At 48.5% G+C, this 18,515-nt stretch overlaps 1 protein-coding gene across 1 annotated transcript; it reads right to left on the bottom strand.

Moving 5' to 3' along the window:
* Window positions 1–25: 25 nt before the first annotated feature.
* Window positions 26–12,581, bottom strand: LOC131263026 (putative epidermal cell surface receptor). The gene is made up of 9 exons (XM_058265157.1): window positions 12,491–12,581; window positions 9,960–10,873; window positions 6,039–6,249; window positions 3,371–4,231; window positions 2,258–3,082; window positions 1,162–2,062; window positions 896–1,071; window positions 590–814; window positions 26–512 (listed from the first exon to the last, which is right to left on the bottom strand). Exons 1-9 carry the CDS (start codon window positions 12,579–12,581, stop codon window positions 505–507), a joined length of 4,212 nt encoding a protein of 1,403 aa, XP_058121140.1. The 3' UTR covers window positions 26–504.
* Between the last annotated feature and the right edge of the window lie 5,934 nt (window positions 12,582–18,515).

The raw sequence follows: 18,515 nt of genomic DNA, 5'->3' as shown, positions 1-18,515 counted from the left end.
GCATGGTGTTAAAATAGGAGCGAATTTTATTTATGTACACATATCCGACATACGAGGGCAGTACTTTAGAGTAGTTGGAGCTCATTTTAATTTTTAAATTTCCTCATGTTTCGCTCGATTGTTTCCAATTCTTATTTACAGCGTTTTATGTACGATTTATCGCCAGAGCCTTTCCTTATCAATATGCTGAAGCTCGTAGAACACATGGAGCATTGGAAGAGTGTTTTCAATAGTTGCTACGACCACGCTGGGTCAAGGTTTATGCGACCGGATCGGCCCACAGTGGTAGTTGTTGGAGTTATGCGTCGTTACTATCTGCATCGGATCGGACGGATTATCTTTCTACTATTTACAAGGGGCTGGGACGCAATCGTCGGTTGGCGATGGCCGACCCAGCGTCAAGTGACTTTGCCGATCGTCGAACTTCCGAACTAGTAATAAATATAAAACAGTGCGCAATAGATTCGTCTTGCACGTGCGCCTTCACAGGAAGACTCGCTCGAATCATAGATCTGGAGGGAAAAGAGACATTTAAAATCAGGTCACAAAAATGTCACACCCAACTATGGTCGATATACGATTGACTTACTCATTGTTTCCTGCTGAATTTCGACCTTATAGCTAGGATTATCGTAAGCGGCATCGTTTTTCCTTGGCGGCGTAATGGTAGCGCTCTGCACGCGTCGCCTTGTTAGAATCAGTAGCAGTATCAGCGTCGACATGACGGCCAGCGCGGCAATGACCGCCACCACCACCAGCGGTCCGTAGTAATCGCCGTTCGGCGAACCGACAGCACTAGCTGCCGCAAGTTTACCTACAAAACACAGAAAAGGGAAGTGTTTAATTTACAGCCATTTGTGTTTCTTTCTTGGATGGGATTTATTGATCGACTTACCGGTCTTTCCAGGCACGGCTGGTCCGCCAGGTTTGGTAATGAAATTGACCACATTGCTCTTCTTGATACTTCCGTTCGTGAGGTACATCTCAAGCCACAGCCGATACCGGGTACCCGGCTTGAGGTCGGCTATCAACGTGCCAGTCGTTGAATCGTGTTTGGCCACCTTGAACACACTGAAAAAAGACGCAAGAGGAACGGCGGGAAATTAAACCGATTGATTCCTGTTAAGAACACAGAGGAACATGATCGGAAGGTATTCGTACCTAGAGTCCTCTTTACCGCTGTCGCTCTGATAGATCGCTCGGTAGATGTTGATGTACTTGTCCTCCGGGTAGGGCACTCCGGACCAGCTGACCTCCACGCTGGTAGCTTTGATTTTGCTCGCGTTCACCACCACATCGAACCCGTACACGTCCACCCGCTCGGCCGTGGTAATCGGGAGCATCTCACCGGCACGCACCTCTTCCCCGTGGCCCGGGAAAGGTATGAAAAAGATGCCCACCTCGTAGCGCGTCTGCGGTCGCAACCCTTCCACCGTGTACTCGCTGAGCGCCCGATGAATCAGTGGGGTCGCGTGGTACACGACACTGTCGATCTCGCGGTAGCGCAGCTGTATCCCGTCCACGTAGTCCAGCTCTTCGTCGTCCAGCTTGCGCCAGTTGATTTTGGCCCAGGTCGAGTTGACCTCCGAAGCGCGCAGCTCCGGATCCTGGATGACCTCCTTGAGGAAGTTTGTCGGATGCTGCATGTGCGGGAAGTGTCCGGCCCCGATGCCGATGCCCGGTGCCGGCGGTGGCGTTATGACCCGATCGGACGGCGTACGGACCGTGTACACCTGACTAGATGGTTGCGAGTTGACGTCGCGCAAAATAAGGGTGATCTTTACGCGATACTCCGTGTTGGAGTTCAGACCCGGCAGCTCGAACTCGAGCTGCGGCGTGGCGATGAGGTCATCCGGGGGCGCAAACACCTGCGACTGCCAGGTGCTGGTGTCGTTGTTTCGAGTGCGGGTGTACCGGAGCTCAACGCGACCGTGCAGCCCAACGTAAACCTGTGGCACGAGGAAGATTACCCGCACCGTGTTCGGATCGATCGCATCAAGCGCCAGCACCTTCAGATCGACCTGCAGCGCCGAGAATGCCAATCCTCCGGGACCTCCGGGACCTAGTGGAACAAAACGGGAAAACAAGGGCAATTAGTAATGGATGGAAAAGCGGGCTAAAGTTCTATCCCTCCACATAATCACGGGTTAAAGGGAAAGTGAAAGCCATGCGGATGCTTATGTCGGGTAGGCGTTAGCAAATGAAAGAAGGGAAGGAAGCGCTAAGGGTTGGTGCGGTAGAAAATGAGTATGTGAACCTGCTGGTGCCGATGGTGGTTGCTCGTGCGGTGCAAGGCCAATGTCTACGTGCGATGGATTGTGCGCGTCCGTACCGTACTGGTTGTAGTTGATGCCATTGCCCGTCGCCGGTTGCGCCGGGTTGGGTATCGGTGGTTGGTAGGGTGCGTGAATGTTGGGAAGGTTCTGACCGTGCAGCAGCGGTGGACCTTGCGGCACCAGGCTCGGATCTTGCGAGTGGATATGCTGTAGCAGCTGTTCGATGCGAATGTTCGGTGGCAGGCTGCCGGGTCCGTTCGGTCCGAGTACGCTCAGCAGTTGCTTGTCCAAGACTGCGTGCACACCCGGCTGTTGGCCGGTCGGTGGCACCGGCTGTTGTTGGCCACCGACACTATTCACCCCGCCGGCCAGCGGATGTAGGTACGGATTAAACTCACCACCGTAGTGTGGTTTAATCTCCGGCCCATAGTAACCGGGTGGACCGGGTCGTTGCACACCGAGGGTGGCCGGTTTCGTACCGTCCTCGTAGCTACCGTAATCGTACCTTCCATCGTCCACCTCGCCGCCCGGCTGGGTGCCACCGAAAATGTTATTAAAGTGATCCTTGTTCTTGTTCGACTGGTGCGAGGCGTCCTCTTTGGTGTACTTCTTGTGCGGTTTCTCCTGGGGCACCTTGGGCGGTTTGCCGTCGACCGTCGGATAGAAGGGCACCGGTGCTCCCATCTCCTTCGAGCCGTCGGGGTGCTTTTCTTTCTCCGCCGACGGTTTCGTTGCGGCCGGTGGTTTCGTCGGCAGGAACTGATCGATGGTGTCCGGCATGAGCAACGGTTTGAGCACGTCGTTGCCTGTAAATGCAGAACGGATGAGTGGTAATGGGGGAGGAGGGGTGGTAAAGACGTCATGAAGTGTGGTGCCTATGTATTGATGGGCTCATGGAGATGGCGCAGATCGTGCGGATGATCAAAAACCGAAAGGGTAAGAGTGAAAACAGAGACAGTGTGACATCGCGCGTTGCGGAGGAAGCTCCGATCACGGTGTCTTGCATTCGCATGCAGCTGTGCACTGGGAGGCCAGAAAGACACACTCACACAAGCACACAAGCACAACTGTAGTATAGGGGTGACGATACTTACCGCTCGCTATGCCATTGTCACCGCTTGGACTGCAGGTCCAGTGTTTGCAGCACTCTTCACCGGGAATCGGCATTAGGCGGGCCTGTCGGGAGCTGCACGGCAGATGGGAGGGTGGTGAGGCCGGCACGGGTGCGCAGGCCGGACGGCACTCGACAATGCCCGTATCGCAGTAGCAGTGCTGTTCGCAGCCGGTCAGATTGCTCGGTATGTCGGACCAGTTGTCGAAGAACTGACCCTTGTACTCGCAGGTGCCATTGTCGATGCAACGCATCCGCTCCGGGCAGCAGCGGGGTGCGATCGCACGGAACGTGGCCGGATCCGGGCCCCACTTGAGACAGTGCGGATCGAGCACGTCCAGTCCGAACTCCGAAGGGCACTCGATCTTCGCACAGTGTACGCCGGCCTCGGTGCACAAACAGAGCGCGTTACACTCGTCGTGGAACTGATCGTGCAGCTTGTAGCGGCGTCCCTTGTACTCACACTGGCCCGCCTCGCCGTCGGCGTCCAGCGGTAGCTCCGAGTCCGGACCGTGTGTGGTGGAGGGCGAGGAGGAGGATGAGGCCGGTGCCATCTGCATCATTACGCCGCTGCTCTGCTCGTGGTCGTCCAGCGTTACGTCGCAGAACTCCCGCTTGCAGCACGGATCGTGCGGATCGGGCAGGACGACGCACTGCTCGGAGCGGGTGGCATTGAGCGGGGCACACCTGGGGCTGCACTCCATCTCGCCCTCGCTCGTACAGGTGCAAATCTGCTCGCAGCCCACCTCCATCCGCTCGTTGATGCCATACGAACGGTTTTTGTAGATGCACCCGGTTACGATCGCTTTTGCGGTGGTCATCTCCTCCGAGAGCGGTGTCGGTTCTGTAGACAAGGAAAGTTGGCAAAATTAGTAGAAAAGATTTTGTTCTAGATATTACAAATTTCAAATAAGGTCTGAAAAACCAATTCCACTTTCTTCAAACTCCAATCATGCTTTTTATTCGCAAACAATATTTGTTAAAAGTAGACGTTTTCTTCTTTGCTTTGGGGTGTTTTTGGTTGGGCTGTGATTGATTTATGAATTGAAAAGTGATGTTTAATTCAGGCCCCTTCTATGATTTGCGTGGGAAAACGCAAATTATTGGTTACAGTGAAAATTATCTGAATTAATTATGAAGACACAAATAAGATAATTGAAAGTTTAGAAGTCAAGATCTGCATTATTGATCATGACGATTATAATTTAATCTTATGTTCCTCTTCTTCTACTTGACGAAACGTCTTAGGTCTTTGGTCATGCCGGCAAGTAACTTTTTGCCTTTGTATACGTGGATTCGTGGATCAGTTCCTTCGGAAAGAGAAGGGGGAGTGGGGGGGGGGGGGGCGTAGGGCTTCTCGGTTGGGATTTGAACCCACGCCGTAGAGGAAGCCCCTGGGCGCACGTGAGCTGATTTACTAACCGGCGTAACCGCTCGACTGTCGCGGAACCCCGTAATTAAACTTATATAATTATCATATTTTTGCGTATATAACATCACGGTTCTATGATGGGTATTTACGACCTGTTTCGCTCAAAACAAGGCTTTTGTTCAATTTTGCATTTTGCTGAATTTATGCATGTAACATGAAAATAGAAGTTAGATTAAACACTTTGAGTTAAAAGAAATGATTTCACCTCTGCTGTTTGTAAAATTAATGCTTTTCGTTCTATTTTACACTGTACCGCCTTTATGGGAATAAAATAACGGTCAAATTTAGTTAATGTAGGATTTTTAAACCTTCTTCAGTTTCAAAGCGCTTTTGTGTTCATCCTATTCAATGTTTTGTCAATTTTTAAACTTTCATTGTTTCTGAAGAAATTTTTTTAAAATCTTTATTTAATATGCGTTTATGAAATATGCATACGAGCTACCTTAAAAAAAATCGTATGGGCTACCTACTTATGAAAATTAATAAATCGACACAAGCATATACTTTTACTGCTACTGATGGTAAAGGTGGTGTTAAGCACGCGAAAATACGATTTATCTTAGAATATCAAATTGTGTGACCTGTTGATTGGCAGGTAGATACTACTTTTGTCAAAAATGTCCGCTTCCTGAAACCTTGCATCGTTTATCGTGGTCGTATGCCACTAATCAGAAATCGTATCGTTATGGCACGTTCATATAGGCACTAAATACACTGCCTCAATTTTTACATCATTCTGAGAGGTTGCGCGGAAAAGTCGTTCGTTAATGTGAAGCTCCGCAAAGTATGAAGAATTGGTCGACCTGCTTCATTCTTTTGCGAGGATGTAATTACACACCCCAAAGTGTAACATTCATTAACGGGCGAAAATTGAATTTAATGCCCATTACTTCAACCGAACGTGCGTGAACAGCATGGTAACCCAGATACCTCCCGATCACCGGGAAGTAGTGATGGGCTGCGATACCGACAACTGATGTAATCCAGTCGCCATTTCGTCGGTACAAACCTGAAACCTTAGCGCGGACGTATTCGCATAATCGATTGGCTTTCGCGTGGCTCTTAAAGAGGGAAACCCGTTTCGTGCTTTAGTTTCCGCGTCGGTTTTCCCGAGCACGCCGTCCAATTATTGCCGGCCAGGTGGTGCCGCAGTTTCGGCCAACGCGTTGGTGGATTGATTGGGTAACCGATAGCACACGGGGACACGGGAAACACTTACCGACGCGTCCATCGGTGAACCGTTCCGACGGGCAGATGACGGTGGCGCAGCATTCGTCCGTCTTGGAGGGATTCTCGTAGCAGCCGGCGGTGAGGGTCTCGCTTTTGGCACGCTTCACGAACGGTCGGCCACAGCGTGGCTCGCAGCGCCACTTGCCGTCCTCCTCGCAGTGGCACCGCTCGTCGCAGCCCTTCTCCACGGTGGCGTTCGTCTGTGTTGGTGGGAAAGAAAGGAAAAACATTTCCTCGCGGCATAAGTGAAACTGATAAGTGTAGCTGTGGTTGCAACATAAGATGATTTTTGGATTTTCTTCCCCCTCCCGCATGTGAAATACGATCGCGCGACCCGCGGGTGGAAAGTGATAGTTGTTTTCCATACAGCATCTCTCCATACCAACCCCCTGGCCCTCGGTAAATGGTGGTTGTAAGGCCAACTGGAAACCCCGTCGGCAGAGAGGATGGAACTACTTTTAAAGGTTTCGCGGGTACGCGATCCCACGCGCCGCGGATCAACCGGTTCCAGTGTTGGACGAAAAGATCAACTCGATCGACGAAAGAAACAAGCCAAAACAGACATTGAGAGTTTTGCGTCGAATTTAGGTTAAGTGGCTCTTCATGCCGGCCCAGGTGCGCGTGAAAGGGAAGCTACGTAGAAGTTACTAAAACCGATCGCACCCGAAGGGCAACCCTTTCCGAGAGTGTCGGCAAGTATTCTTGCGAAACGGTGTAGCGTTCACCAAATCTCAAGCTGTTACATACGGCTAGACAAACGCTCAGTTTCCCATGTAAATGAGGCACTGGAGCTGATCGGACATGGGAATCGCGTTGTAGGTTGCGGACCCAAAAAATTGGAAGCTACCAAATGCATCGAGCAGGAAAATCAATCATCCTCAGATGTGAACGCACGATTCTCACCATCCAGTGAGAGTCGGGTCCGGAGCACGACTCAAGGTTCTATTTTAAAACCATGAAAGAATCGGTGAATCATCTCAAATTGGCCGAAAAGGTAACGTTGTGTGATGAAATTTGTAATGTTTAATGATCTGCACGAACACGACCAGCTTTGTTTGGTTATTTCTTCCACCAATAGTGCATCTCTCTTTGCAGAGACTACAATCCATCGGTAGGGAAGACCACACGTTGGCCATCCACTTATCCGCACTAGCTACATTGTATGCTTCAATGCTTGACTTTCTGGTTTCGCTTCACGCGTACCGCGCGGGATCGTGTCATCTAAATCATTCCAGAATGTTTTATGCTCGTAGCAATAGGTTTGATTTATGACAATACGTCAAGCCACGTTTTAAGACCACACTGTTGGCGCTTCTTGGGTCCGTGTTGGGGTACCCGTTCTCTTTTACCTGGTTTTGCTATAAATCTAAACGCAAATCTTCTTTGGAATTACTCGTGACAACATCTTGACTTACGGTTGCTGCATTTTTACCGACGGTCGGCATATGTAATGTGTCAGACATTACAATGTTTTCAGAAGTATTAAATAAAAATAAATATAAATTATCTGGATTTTATAATTTGTTAGGAATGAGAGCAAGAGAGCAGAAGAAAAACCTACAAGATTGAATTACAAATTGCTAACCGATTACTTTGCACATTTAAACGGGTTTCAACTCGCGGGAAGAAACATATTAAATGGTGATGTAACGTTTCCTCGAAAATTTCCGGAATAAAACGACGAATAATAAATAAAACCCTCAGTTGTGTTTCTTATGTTTTAAGGGCGTTCTATCTGCCTTCATTCTTTTCTCTCTCTCGATCCATTGTTCCGAGGCACTGTTCCATGACCGAAACATAATCTTCGCATTGTTGATTCATTTATTACAAGTTTAAAAGATTGCTTTCAACTCCAAGGTGCGACCGAAGGAAAGGTAACCATTAATCCCGTCGGTTTTGTGAGCACATTCCTAGTTGGATCAAATTGTTTTTAACTAAGAAGGCACGCGGTTAGACGTCTGAGTGCGGCACGGTAGCACACGGATGAGTTCAAGGGCAACCACGCACTTGCACAATCGGGAATGCCTCCGTCCGTCATCATACTTCAAATTGCACACATACCCGCCATTCGTCGAGGGTGCGTGTGCACGCGTCAGAAATGATGCACAATGGTTATGCGCCGCGATTATTTAGTTTTGCCCTCCTAATGTGACCCACTTTCCGAGAGCAATTGTACACCCTGCCGTACCCTTCGTCGGCGATAGTAAAGGTGTGTGAGTACGTGGTCCCAAGACGCTTTGCGGCTTTGCGTTACATTTTGCTTTTCCTTAGCGTTTGCGCAAGGAGACGTTTGAGATTTTTTGTTTTGTCGCGCTCCGTTTCAGTGCACATCACGCCGCGAGATTCATTGCAGTTGCTTGCCTTCTTGGAATATGCTGAACATTAGGGCACGCGCCTCCCTGGCCCCTAATGCCGATCGACTGCTATGAAGCCTTGAACGATAGCTGCAGACGCTGTTTTCTGTACACAATTGGGGCTGAGTATCGTGCACTTGCAACTCTAGGAATGTGTCACTGGCGGCATTTCAAGGTGAGCCACATAAAAGCCGGTGAATGTGGAATACAACGGTGCAACTGGTGCAAGTGCAGCTAGTGAGTGCTCTATATTTGAAGATTCTATTACCAAATCAACTGCAGAACACGCTTTTGCGACTGGTCATGCTTGTAGGAGGCACACGCTAAATAACCAACTGAGAAGTACACAAGCAACGAATTATGGTGGACTGAAAACAAATACAATCTAACAAATTGATCATCAAACAAACTTTCCTTCTTTCTGTAAATTCTATCAAATGGAATAATTTTGGGATACAGCAAATGAATGAAATAGAGAAATCGAGGTAGAACTTCACGTGTTACAACTCTTCACAGCCCAAACTGCGATAACTAACTAAATAAATTCGTAGTAGCGCCAGCCGTAAAAGGTTTCAAAATTTCCTCAGTTCCAGTTTCAACATATCGTTGTATTCAAACATAGTAAAATCAATCAAATTTTGCTCGTTGATTTGGGGACTATTACTATGTCCCTACTCAAAACAAAGATTAAAGAGAGTTGTAAAATTGAAATCTCCTGAAAAAAGAGTCCTAGAAGAAATTTATTTTCAGCTATATGAAATCGGCCGGTATTCTGTATATTCTATGGGATATTTTAAAACTTGTCGGTTATTTTATTTTATTTCAATGACTCACAAACCAATAATATATTTTGTTAAATAAGTTGAATGGCAACTCCAAACATCCTCTTGATAATATGTAAATGGGACCTTCGGATTAGAACAACTTGCAAAACCCTTTAAACATCGCTGCATGTTCCAGACCGTAAATTTTTCCCCACCATCAAGCATTTTACGTTCTAGCGATAGAACTATCGAAACGTTACAACAGCAGAGAGTGACCCGGTTCCAACCATCCAAGCTAACCTTTCATCATATCCGCACGAGTCACGAACAACCTCAAACGGCTACTAGAACCCGGTACCTACCGGCCGGTAACTATCTCTCCGCAGTGAGGTACCGCGTGTTCGGAAAGGGTTTGGGTCGTTGGCTTGCCGGTGAGCTACTTTCAACGCTCAGTTAGGCACCGCTTGGAGGTAGTAAACAGCGATTAGCTGCTGACGATTGACTAACGCAAATGCGCCCATTTAAAATCGCTTCCAGCGGATGCCGAGCCGAGTGGGGTTGGTCGCTGTTTGATGTGCTGTTTTCGTAATACGTATGGATACTTTTCTAATGCGTCGTCTACAATGTTGCTCTTTATTACTGTTAGGTCCAAGGAGAAAACGCTTTGCTAAACAAATGTTGTTAATGTACTCGCTAATATGCTTTGATAAACTTTCATTTTAATTGGTACCGAATTGTTCTGCTTATCCCTAGAGCCGATTAAAAGAGGTGTTAAAAATCTGCAATGTTTACCTTGTACTCGATGCCGTTGAAAATACATTCCCCGGGCGAGACCATACCGTCGGTCGCGTTCGGCTTGCCTTCCGCGCTGCCCTCGGACGATGCGCCCCGTGTTCCATTTTCCGCCCCATAGCCGTCGGTCGCTTCCATGCTGATGTTGCTGAGGTCATCGAACGCGTCACCGGTGGGCGGCTTGCTGGGAGGGACCGGACTCGACGGAGGTGGTGGCTGCGTCGTGACGAGGTTCGGTGCCGTAACGAAATTAATCGGCTCGCTCGGCCCGAAGCTGATCGCCCGGCCGCGCACTTCCGCCGACGCGCGGCCATCGCTCATCTTGAGCAGCTCCTCGGACGAACTTTCGCCGCCCGGTAGGAAGTGGTTCAGTATCGAGGGAGGGTTCGCGCCGGCCCGGTCGCTGGCCTCCTCTTCGGGCGACTTGACGTGCAGAATAACCGGTTTCGGGCTCGGGCTCGGGCTCGGGCCGGGACCACCGTCCGCCTCCATTTTGGTCGCGTCGTCCGACTCGAGCGTCGTGGTCGCCACGACCGTTGTCGAGGTGTTCGTTTCGGCCGGCAACGGCCGTGCGGTTGTGTTGGTGCTTCCCGTCGCCGGCTGCTCGGTCGTGGTGGTTGGGACGCTGTCACTTTTGACCTCGGAAGACGTCCCGGATTCCATCCTGGCAACCGCAGTCGAGTTTTCCTCCATCGAGTCGGGCGTTCGCGGTGAACTCATGCCCTCTTCAGCGATCGGCTTTGGCTCATCCGTGGAAGGCACGGGTGATTCACTTGCATCATTCTTGCTTGCCAGCGGTAGCACCGCAAGGGCAGCCTCGGTGGTGTCATCGGTGCTCGACCCTTCCAAACTGCCCACCGTGGTCGAGATGATCGTGGTCGTCTCACTGCTCGGGATGGCTGTTGACGAGTTTTCTGTGAACGCCAAGATGGAAAAACACAAACATTAACTTCAACGTCATCAGACCGTGGCATCCGGTGAGGATGGGGGAGGGGAAGCAGTTGACGCGATGCCCTATATTTCCTAGTACGGATTCCACGCCACGCTCGTTCCCTCGGCCGCATGTTTACGTATGTGGCACATTGCGCAAAGACAACGCGCCCCATTCTCAGCAGCATCAAGTGAAGACAGCCATCACATAATGGTAACCCCGCTTGAAGCGGCCCACGTCGGTAAACAACCCCCTTCTCGGTGCGTTTAAAATCTTTTACACCCTGTCGGACGGAAAGTCACACGAAAGGGTCGTCGCTTGGCGAAGGTGCGTGATTTTGGGCTTTGATTTAAATTCACCGAACGCGACGTAAGCGTGTGAAAAGTTCGTACTAGCCGGACACCTTCGTTAATGGGTTCGACTTACTTTCCTCAACTACCTTATTCGGTACGGTATCCAGAAAGGGCTGAGGGATGCATGCAAGGGTGCACCCTTTTCTGCTGCATGCCAACCGGCCACGTGATCTGACGTGTGTGCGTGATGGCTTCATTAATGGCGATTGGAACGTGATATAAAAATGGGCGTCTCAGACCGGTTGTTGTTACCGGCCAACCATTTATTGAGCTTTTAATGAGCCTGACTTGAAAAGAAAAACCCCTAAACCTTGTTCGTAGAAAAAATTCTCGCATGTTACAGGTTAGTGGAACTTTTCCATACTTTTTCGTTAATTCTATTTCCTTTTTTAACAGAACGGATAATTGGAAATATTGTCATGATCCGGAAGGTTGATCGACGCACGTGTTCGAAATAGAATTCAAAAATACACACAAATGTACCAGTTTAACCAGTTTGGCAAGTTTTGACAAGCCCATACAAAAAAATCTGCTCGAAAATGAGGCCAGAAATCAACGATAATTATAATTTACACCTTTCGGCAAATCCCGCGCCAAACTCCGCGGACCGTTAATGACACGAGAAACATATTTAAAGTGAACTCTATTTCGATTCCCCCGTTCGAAGGTTATTAGCATTGTTTACAGCATCGTGTTTATTTATTTTTTCTTCTGTGCCTTGCCCTCCCGAACCCCCGCTTTCTCATATCCTGCTCTACGAAAAAGGCCTACCAGGGTTGGCCAAGAGACCTGGGCAGCAAGCGACGAACCTTGCGGGCATCGCACGCGGCAACGCCACGGTCATCTTCTTGATTTGGAACCCGACAGCTAGGTCACAGTACGCACGTGTGCGAGTATGTGTGTATGTGTGTGCATGCTCAAGGCTGGTGCTGTGTAATGATGTTGTGGAATTTGATTATTGCCCAACAAAACGTATGATGGTTCGGAAAATGGATGAGACCAACTCATTTGGTTTGATCGATCATTAGATCAATCATCGGTTCGGCGAAGGGCCACGAAAATTGGTTGTTTCATTGCGTTTTGTTTACGTTTTGGGTTATGATTGTTTTTCCGGTTTCGTTATGCCTTATTTTCGTATGCATCTCTACCCTTTGGTAGCTTCGGAACGCTACTTAGAAATGATTAGTCTGGATATTTTAACTTAAGCTATAAGTTGTTCAAATAAAACGACTAGAAGTTTCACTTACCGACTACTTCCTGTCCCAAGGCAATCCAATGAAACACACACAATCCTATTAGAAACACTAGGTGGCCTCTGAATGCTCCCATTTTGGCCATCTTCTCACAACCTATTCCTTGAGTACACTCATTAACTTGCTCAACTAGAGCTGGTGCCAGCAAATTACACAGGACACTAACTGGGTTCGCATTCACCAGCTACACATCGATCTTACACAATCGAGCTGTGAGTAACTTTTTCCTAATTTTATCACTTTTTTGTCAATCTCGATTTGAACACATGTGAACACAAAAATATATTCCAATAACCTTTGTGAAGGTCGATTGCACTACTACATCCCCAGATGGTACTTCCTAATAGGCAGATATTTAGATTTCACACCATTGAACTGGAAAGATATTTTGTTAGAAAATGCACAAATTAAAACAAACGCCAAAGATGGCCGGTTTGATGAATATAAGACTAGCTATTTTTCACTTCCACGTCTTTTCTCCGGCACTTAATACATAAGCACTCGATTTCAGCTCACATCATAATGGAGAATGTTATCTCTAACTATCGTCGCCCGATCGCAGTCACTTCCTGCGTACTCAGTGTCCAACGTTTAACTGTTTCCGAAACTTTCAATTGTCCAGACGCTGGACGCATTTCACCTTTTCCAGCGGAAGTATCCGAGAAAAACACCATCAAAGAATGCAGCAGACGGGAGATTATTATTAACGCCACCGGTCACACGCAGCACTGAACCACAGAAACGCACCTAAAACTGAACCACACTGTCTTTTTTTTTTCTTTCGGTGAATTTCTCCCCCGAAATCTGTCACTGTAAAGCCTTTGTTACTTTCGTTTGGTAACCAATTTAAATTTTTCTCAATTAGCTAAAACCTATTTTTTCCCACTTTTCCCCGACTTTGGATGCGGTTTTATGAGGTAACGAAAGTATTAACGATTCACAGCGGAATGGGAAGGAAAACGGGGAACAAAAACATCCCCCACGGCAACGGAAGTGGCTTTGGTTGGCTTCGTGAGCTTTCGGGAATTTCTCCCATGGCCGTAGAGCGGTAGAGTTGGTTTGTGCAAAGTTTCACTTTCACGCTCAAGGGTAATGATTCGGCACGATTTGGGGCGATAGATCAAAATGGCATCATCTAACAGAAAAAAAAACGCTAACCCCCTAACGGTGGCGGTAAAAACTTTTCCCGGATAGTGATGGCAAAAAGTGGACGAAACACAAGAATACAGATTCACCCACCGAACGCGTACGATGTGGACGGACCTGATGATAAAGCAAGACTGACTGGTGGAATAAAATCTGCGCGCGAAACGAAACCGAAAACGAGCTCGAGTAACAGGATGCAGGCGATGCGTCATAACGGGGGGGTTTAGGAGAGGTGGCTGAACGGGTATGGTTGTGCGAGGGCCGCACGTACCCTGACGTGAACTTGTACTGTACGACGTAAGTGCGTACCCGGTGCCCTCCTTTTCTTCCGTGCACTAACCGCTCGCGAGGTCGGGGAAATCCGCATCGATCGCGGAAATAACCGCCGACTGTGGTGTCGATGAGGCAAGCGAATGAATATCCCTGGCCACTTTCGTCACGAAGGTGGGCGCGAGGAGGGCGCCAATAAGTCGTCACATATTTATGAGCGCTCGATGATGAGTAATTCGCTTGCATCTGCGGATGATCGCAACTCGCGAACAGAAGCAATTCACTCGATCAGTGATCAACGCCATCGATGAAGGCGGTGCAGTTGACGAGGCCTCCGATACGAATTGAATATCGAAGAGTGCACGTTGCGTAACCTGATCGATTGCAATTATTTGCATTCCGATCGTGGCGCTACCGGGGCACCTTGGCAGTTTCCAGTTTTCCTCGCACCCACACACACCCACACACCTGCCCACACAGACAGTAGCACGAGTCATTTACGAGTTGACCAAACCCCCCGCCGACCGGGTAAACAATGTATTCGGGCCAGCGCCGAAGATGAAGATGTTGTGAAAAGCAAACAAAAGAATTCGCGCACAAACGGTAGCCCGCCATCTTTCTCGAATCGAGCGTCATTGATTTATTGCTCATTTGCACATAATGGTACCAGTGAGGAGTGGGTGCGGGGGAGGCAGGGTGTAACAGAAGTTCGTGTCTTAGTACCATGCAGAGAAGCTGATGCGCTAGAAGAAGGTAGACCCGGTTGCATCAAAGCACGAGATTGTTCTACCACTTGAGGTTCGTCTCTTTCGGTGGCGTTGAAGTCTATTGTTGCTCTTTTGCAAGGCCGGAATACAAACCGTCGCGTACGCTGTGTTTTCCTCTCATCTAGCGAATGAAGGTGAACGAACATTGTGTTTTCAGTTGTTGTCACTGTTTCTACGATGATCTCTGTATGTGAAGCTTTTTATCCTAACAGTTCCTGCGGATAGGAAAATTTCCTGTTGAAATGAATGCTGTTATATTTCCCTCCGAGAAGCATTATCTTTCGTCTGACAATGACACAATTTCAATCCTCTTCGTGTTTGTTTGCATCATACGAACAAATTATCCCGCTCGATCGCTCACGATCTTCTTCAAAGCAAACCCACCCGAAGGATGCCGCACCGTTACCGGATTCGATTAGCGCGGGACAATAATTCTATTCCCCAGCATAATTGAGCGAGTCTGGTAAAGTGCAGCTCGCCGTTCATTATCCAATCAGTGGGATGACATTTAGCAGAGTTTGAAATGTCGCCGGTATTCTGCGAAACCGGCTCCACAGCGGGCGGGAATCGGTTTCGGAACCGAAGGTTGGAAAGGGGGGTCGGCTCGTGTTAGGCCAGCACAAACCACGTAAACCACCGATGAGCCGGGATGAGTAAGCCGACCAGACCGGGGGGGAGATAAAAAAAATTAGCCATACGAATACGGGTTTCTACGGTCTCGTTGAAGGTCTCGCCGTCGACAGAATCATAAATAACGGCCGTGGCTTTGTCTTCTCTCCCACGCGGGGCCAAATCGCTTGGACGCTTCTTCTCCGGGAATGGAAACCCCCATTGGACGGCCCGTGCCCGCGAGGCTGGGAAAACTGGGAATGGAAAAAACAAACGCTTGCAATCATTCAATAACGTTCCCATGGGTATTAGAGCGCAGAAAATGTGATCATGTGATTTTCCCCACGGCCTTATTGTTTTTTCTTTTCGATGGTGGGAGGGAAAGAAAATTGGAAAGATCAACCGAAAACTTCCGCCACAATTACGCGAGTTTTCCATCGCTACGATGACCGCAGCAGACCGAACGAAAGCGTTCATTAGGGAAATATGATCATCAGCGTCGGGACCGGTGGTGAGAAAACTTTCGGTGACTCGTAACGAACGGAAGAGAAAGGGAAGGATTTGGAATCGAATGCAAATCGCATCCCATCGAACGATGGTCATAACAATAAAGATCAACCGTTTTCCGACGCGTCGACGAGCGATAGTTAAAATTGTACCCCCGGGTGCCCAACGTCGCCATGACAACCGTCACGGGAGGGCAGTTTTCCGGGCAGCTCGCTGAAAGTGGAGCCGTTGTGGTGTGTGTCTGAAACGCGATCGCGAATCGATCGGTGGTAAAAAAGAAAGGTGAAATATTACCACAGCACCATATAAAAAGGCACACGGGGGGGTTGAAATCGGGAAACTGAACCGGTAGAAGTGCAAGGAGGGCGAATAGAAGCCAATCGCGCTATATCGCGTCCGGGAGTAGGAGAAAGAGGGAGTAAAACGGATCACCCGAACGGGTTCGTTACGAAAGTCTCCCGGAATCGGACCGGGGTGAGCCCACACCTTCGCCAGAAAAAGTGAAACGGGCTCGAACCGGGCCAGCACGGCCTTTCAATCACCCTCCCTTCCTCCTTCCCGTCAGTACGACCGGCCATTGCGTGCATTCATTAGACGACCGTTGCAAACATTGCTCGCGCGAAACCCTTACCCCCACGGTGGCACTTTCCCGAGCACGCCCCAACGTCTGCATTACATGACACCGGCACCGTCAGTTTTCCACGCGCCACGAACCCATCCTCCCGGGTGGCCACCGCGATGCGTCGTTATCTAACACCGCCACTTTCCAGTCGGTGGCCACGTTTGCCGATGGGTCCGATTTTCCGACGGGCTGCAGTGCAGCATAAAAGCCCGTTTTGTAAACAAGACTTCTAGGAGAAAGGGAGCACTGGTTTGGGTGGGGTGAGTAGGTGGGTGTAGATTTTCGACTTTCGCCCCGTAGAAAGATAAGCACGGCGTGGAGACGCTGGTGCCGCGGTACTGGAGAACAAATTGCGGACTGTTGTGGTAAGGCAATGGTTGCATTCGTTCGGGCTGGACCATTATGCTCATCATCATCGTTTTTGTTTCTACGTTCTGTGTTGGGCAAGAGGTGTTGAAGGGGAGCTTTGGGGTCTGTTGTGCGAACAAACACGAGCAAACTCATTACAAATAGAGCAATTAACCGTACCAACGGTCCACCAACGTTCTTGAGTCGCGTGTAGTGACCACGGTGTATTGGTAGATTATGCAAACGCAGGTTAAGCTAAGGTTCGTTTCCTTGTTTTGATTTTGACGAGCTATTTCTAGAAAGAAAGTATATACTTTTCCACGCGAGTCCGAAGAAACCATTTTTCATGAAACAAATTTGCAGGCAATGTTACGAACGTTGTTAACCAGGAAAATGGCACATTATTTTAAATCCTGATGTATAACCATCATTTATATTTTTAAACGATACATTGAAACAGTCGGCAGGTTTTGGAATTTAAAGTTCCCTTCTTGTTTAACGGAATTATTGAGGTTGTAAAAATAAATATTAAAACTATCTTTTAGATGTGGGTTTACTGACATTCAAAAATCTTTAAAGGAAGTATTTAAATAATACGAAACCATAATAAAAAATTATGCTCGTTAGCAAAAGCAAATCTGTGTGCATAATTTCCGCCATTTTCTTGACTTTTTATTACCCTAATTTTCTGATGTGTCTGACAGAATCAAGTTTGCACCAATCTCCTAAATCCTTGCTAGCCCTTGTGAATCATCGTCCCAAGTGGAACCCCATTTGTTTTGGCGGTCATTCAGGCGATGACTCAACATCCGCTTTGGAGCGAGTCGACGCTTTTGGTCGCTAAAAATACGTGTCCCGTTCAAGGCAATTTCGCAGGATCGCTCGTTCCATTCGTTTGGTTGTAAATGCCAAAAAAGAAACCGCCTTGACGTTATGACTGCGCGGTGCAGCGTCGTATGCAAATTGGAACCGTACACATCACCGATCGCTGCTCACCCCGAGACACTGCGAAGCGCCAGACACGTCGTCCTGCGTGGTGTCAGTTGGACAAATATTGGACGTCTGCGCTGGTTATGTGTCCTACCCCTTTGCGGATCGCGGAAAGAGAAAGTGCCCGTGTTACACGCACTCCAAGAAGTGGTCGAGATTGCGCAGCGAAGACGGTGGAATGGTGTTTATATTTTCCCTGCGGGCAGAGAAAAGTCTCAATTTCTCCACCGACACTGGCAGTAAACAAGATTTCTGCTTACCAGACCGGTCCAGCACGGACGTAAATGTCTTCGGGCGGAGGAGAAACGAGTCCGATGACGAGTGTAACCTTGTCGCTTACAAAAAGGTCTTCGATCGTCCGGCTCACATTTGAATCGATGATCGTATTTCATGTATCTACCTCTATCAGGTGACACCTTTCACAAGTAAGGTGCAATTTTCATGAATATTCCATCATTCCCAAGCCCAGAACGAATTATCATTTTACCCAGAAAATGAAGTCAATCATTCCATTCTGAGAGTACTAAGGCATCCACATCCAATCTCCCAGGATCCAGGAGCAAGAAGCAAATTCTGCTTAAAATGCATAATGCATTACACATTAATCGACATCGTCTCTTCGGGTTGAGTACAGATGCGCTCGAGGTCCTCGCGAAGGGTGTTTGTTTCTAAATGTTCTCATCCAAACATACAGTTGTTTTTCTCCTTTACGTGGCAAGTTTTTTGCTTTCATTCTTGGGGCGTACCTTCCACAAAATTG

Source organism: Anopheles coustani, chromosome 3 (assembly GCF_943734705.1).
Source record: "Anopheles coustani chromosome 3, idAnoCousDA_361_x.2, whole genome shotgun sequence".
NCBI lineage: Eukaryota > Metazoa > Arthropoda > Insecta > Diptera > Culicidae > Anopheles > Anopheles coustani.
This window is presented reverse-complemented; position numbering and strand designations above follow the sequence as displayed.

What these genes read in the sequence shown, in the direction of transcription:
- LOC131263026 (XM_058265157.1), bottom strand. Translation starts at nt 12,581, where the DNA reads ATGGCCAAAATGGGAGCATTCAGAGGCCACCTAGTGTTTCTAATAGGA. An exon ending in ACCACCATCGGCACCAGCAG is followed by an intron (nt 2,063 to 2,257) that starts GTTCACATACTC and finishes TTGTTCCACTAG; the next exon opens with GTCCCGGAGGTCCCGGAGGA. An exon ending in AGCCGTGCCTGGAAAGACCG is followed by an intron (nt 815 to 895) that starts GTAAGTCGATCA and finishes TGTGTTTTGTAG; the next exon opens with GTAAACTTGCGGCAGCTAGT.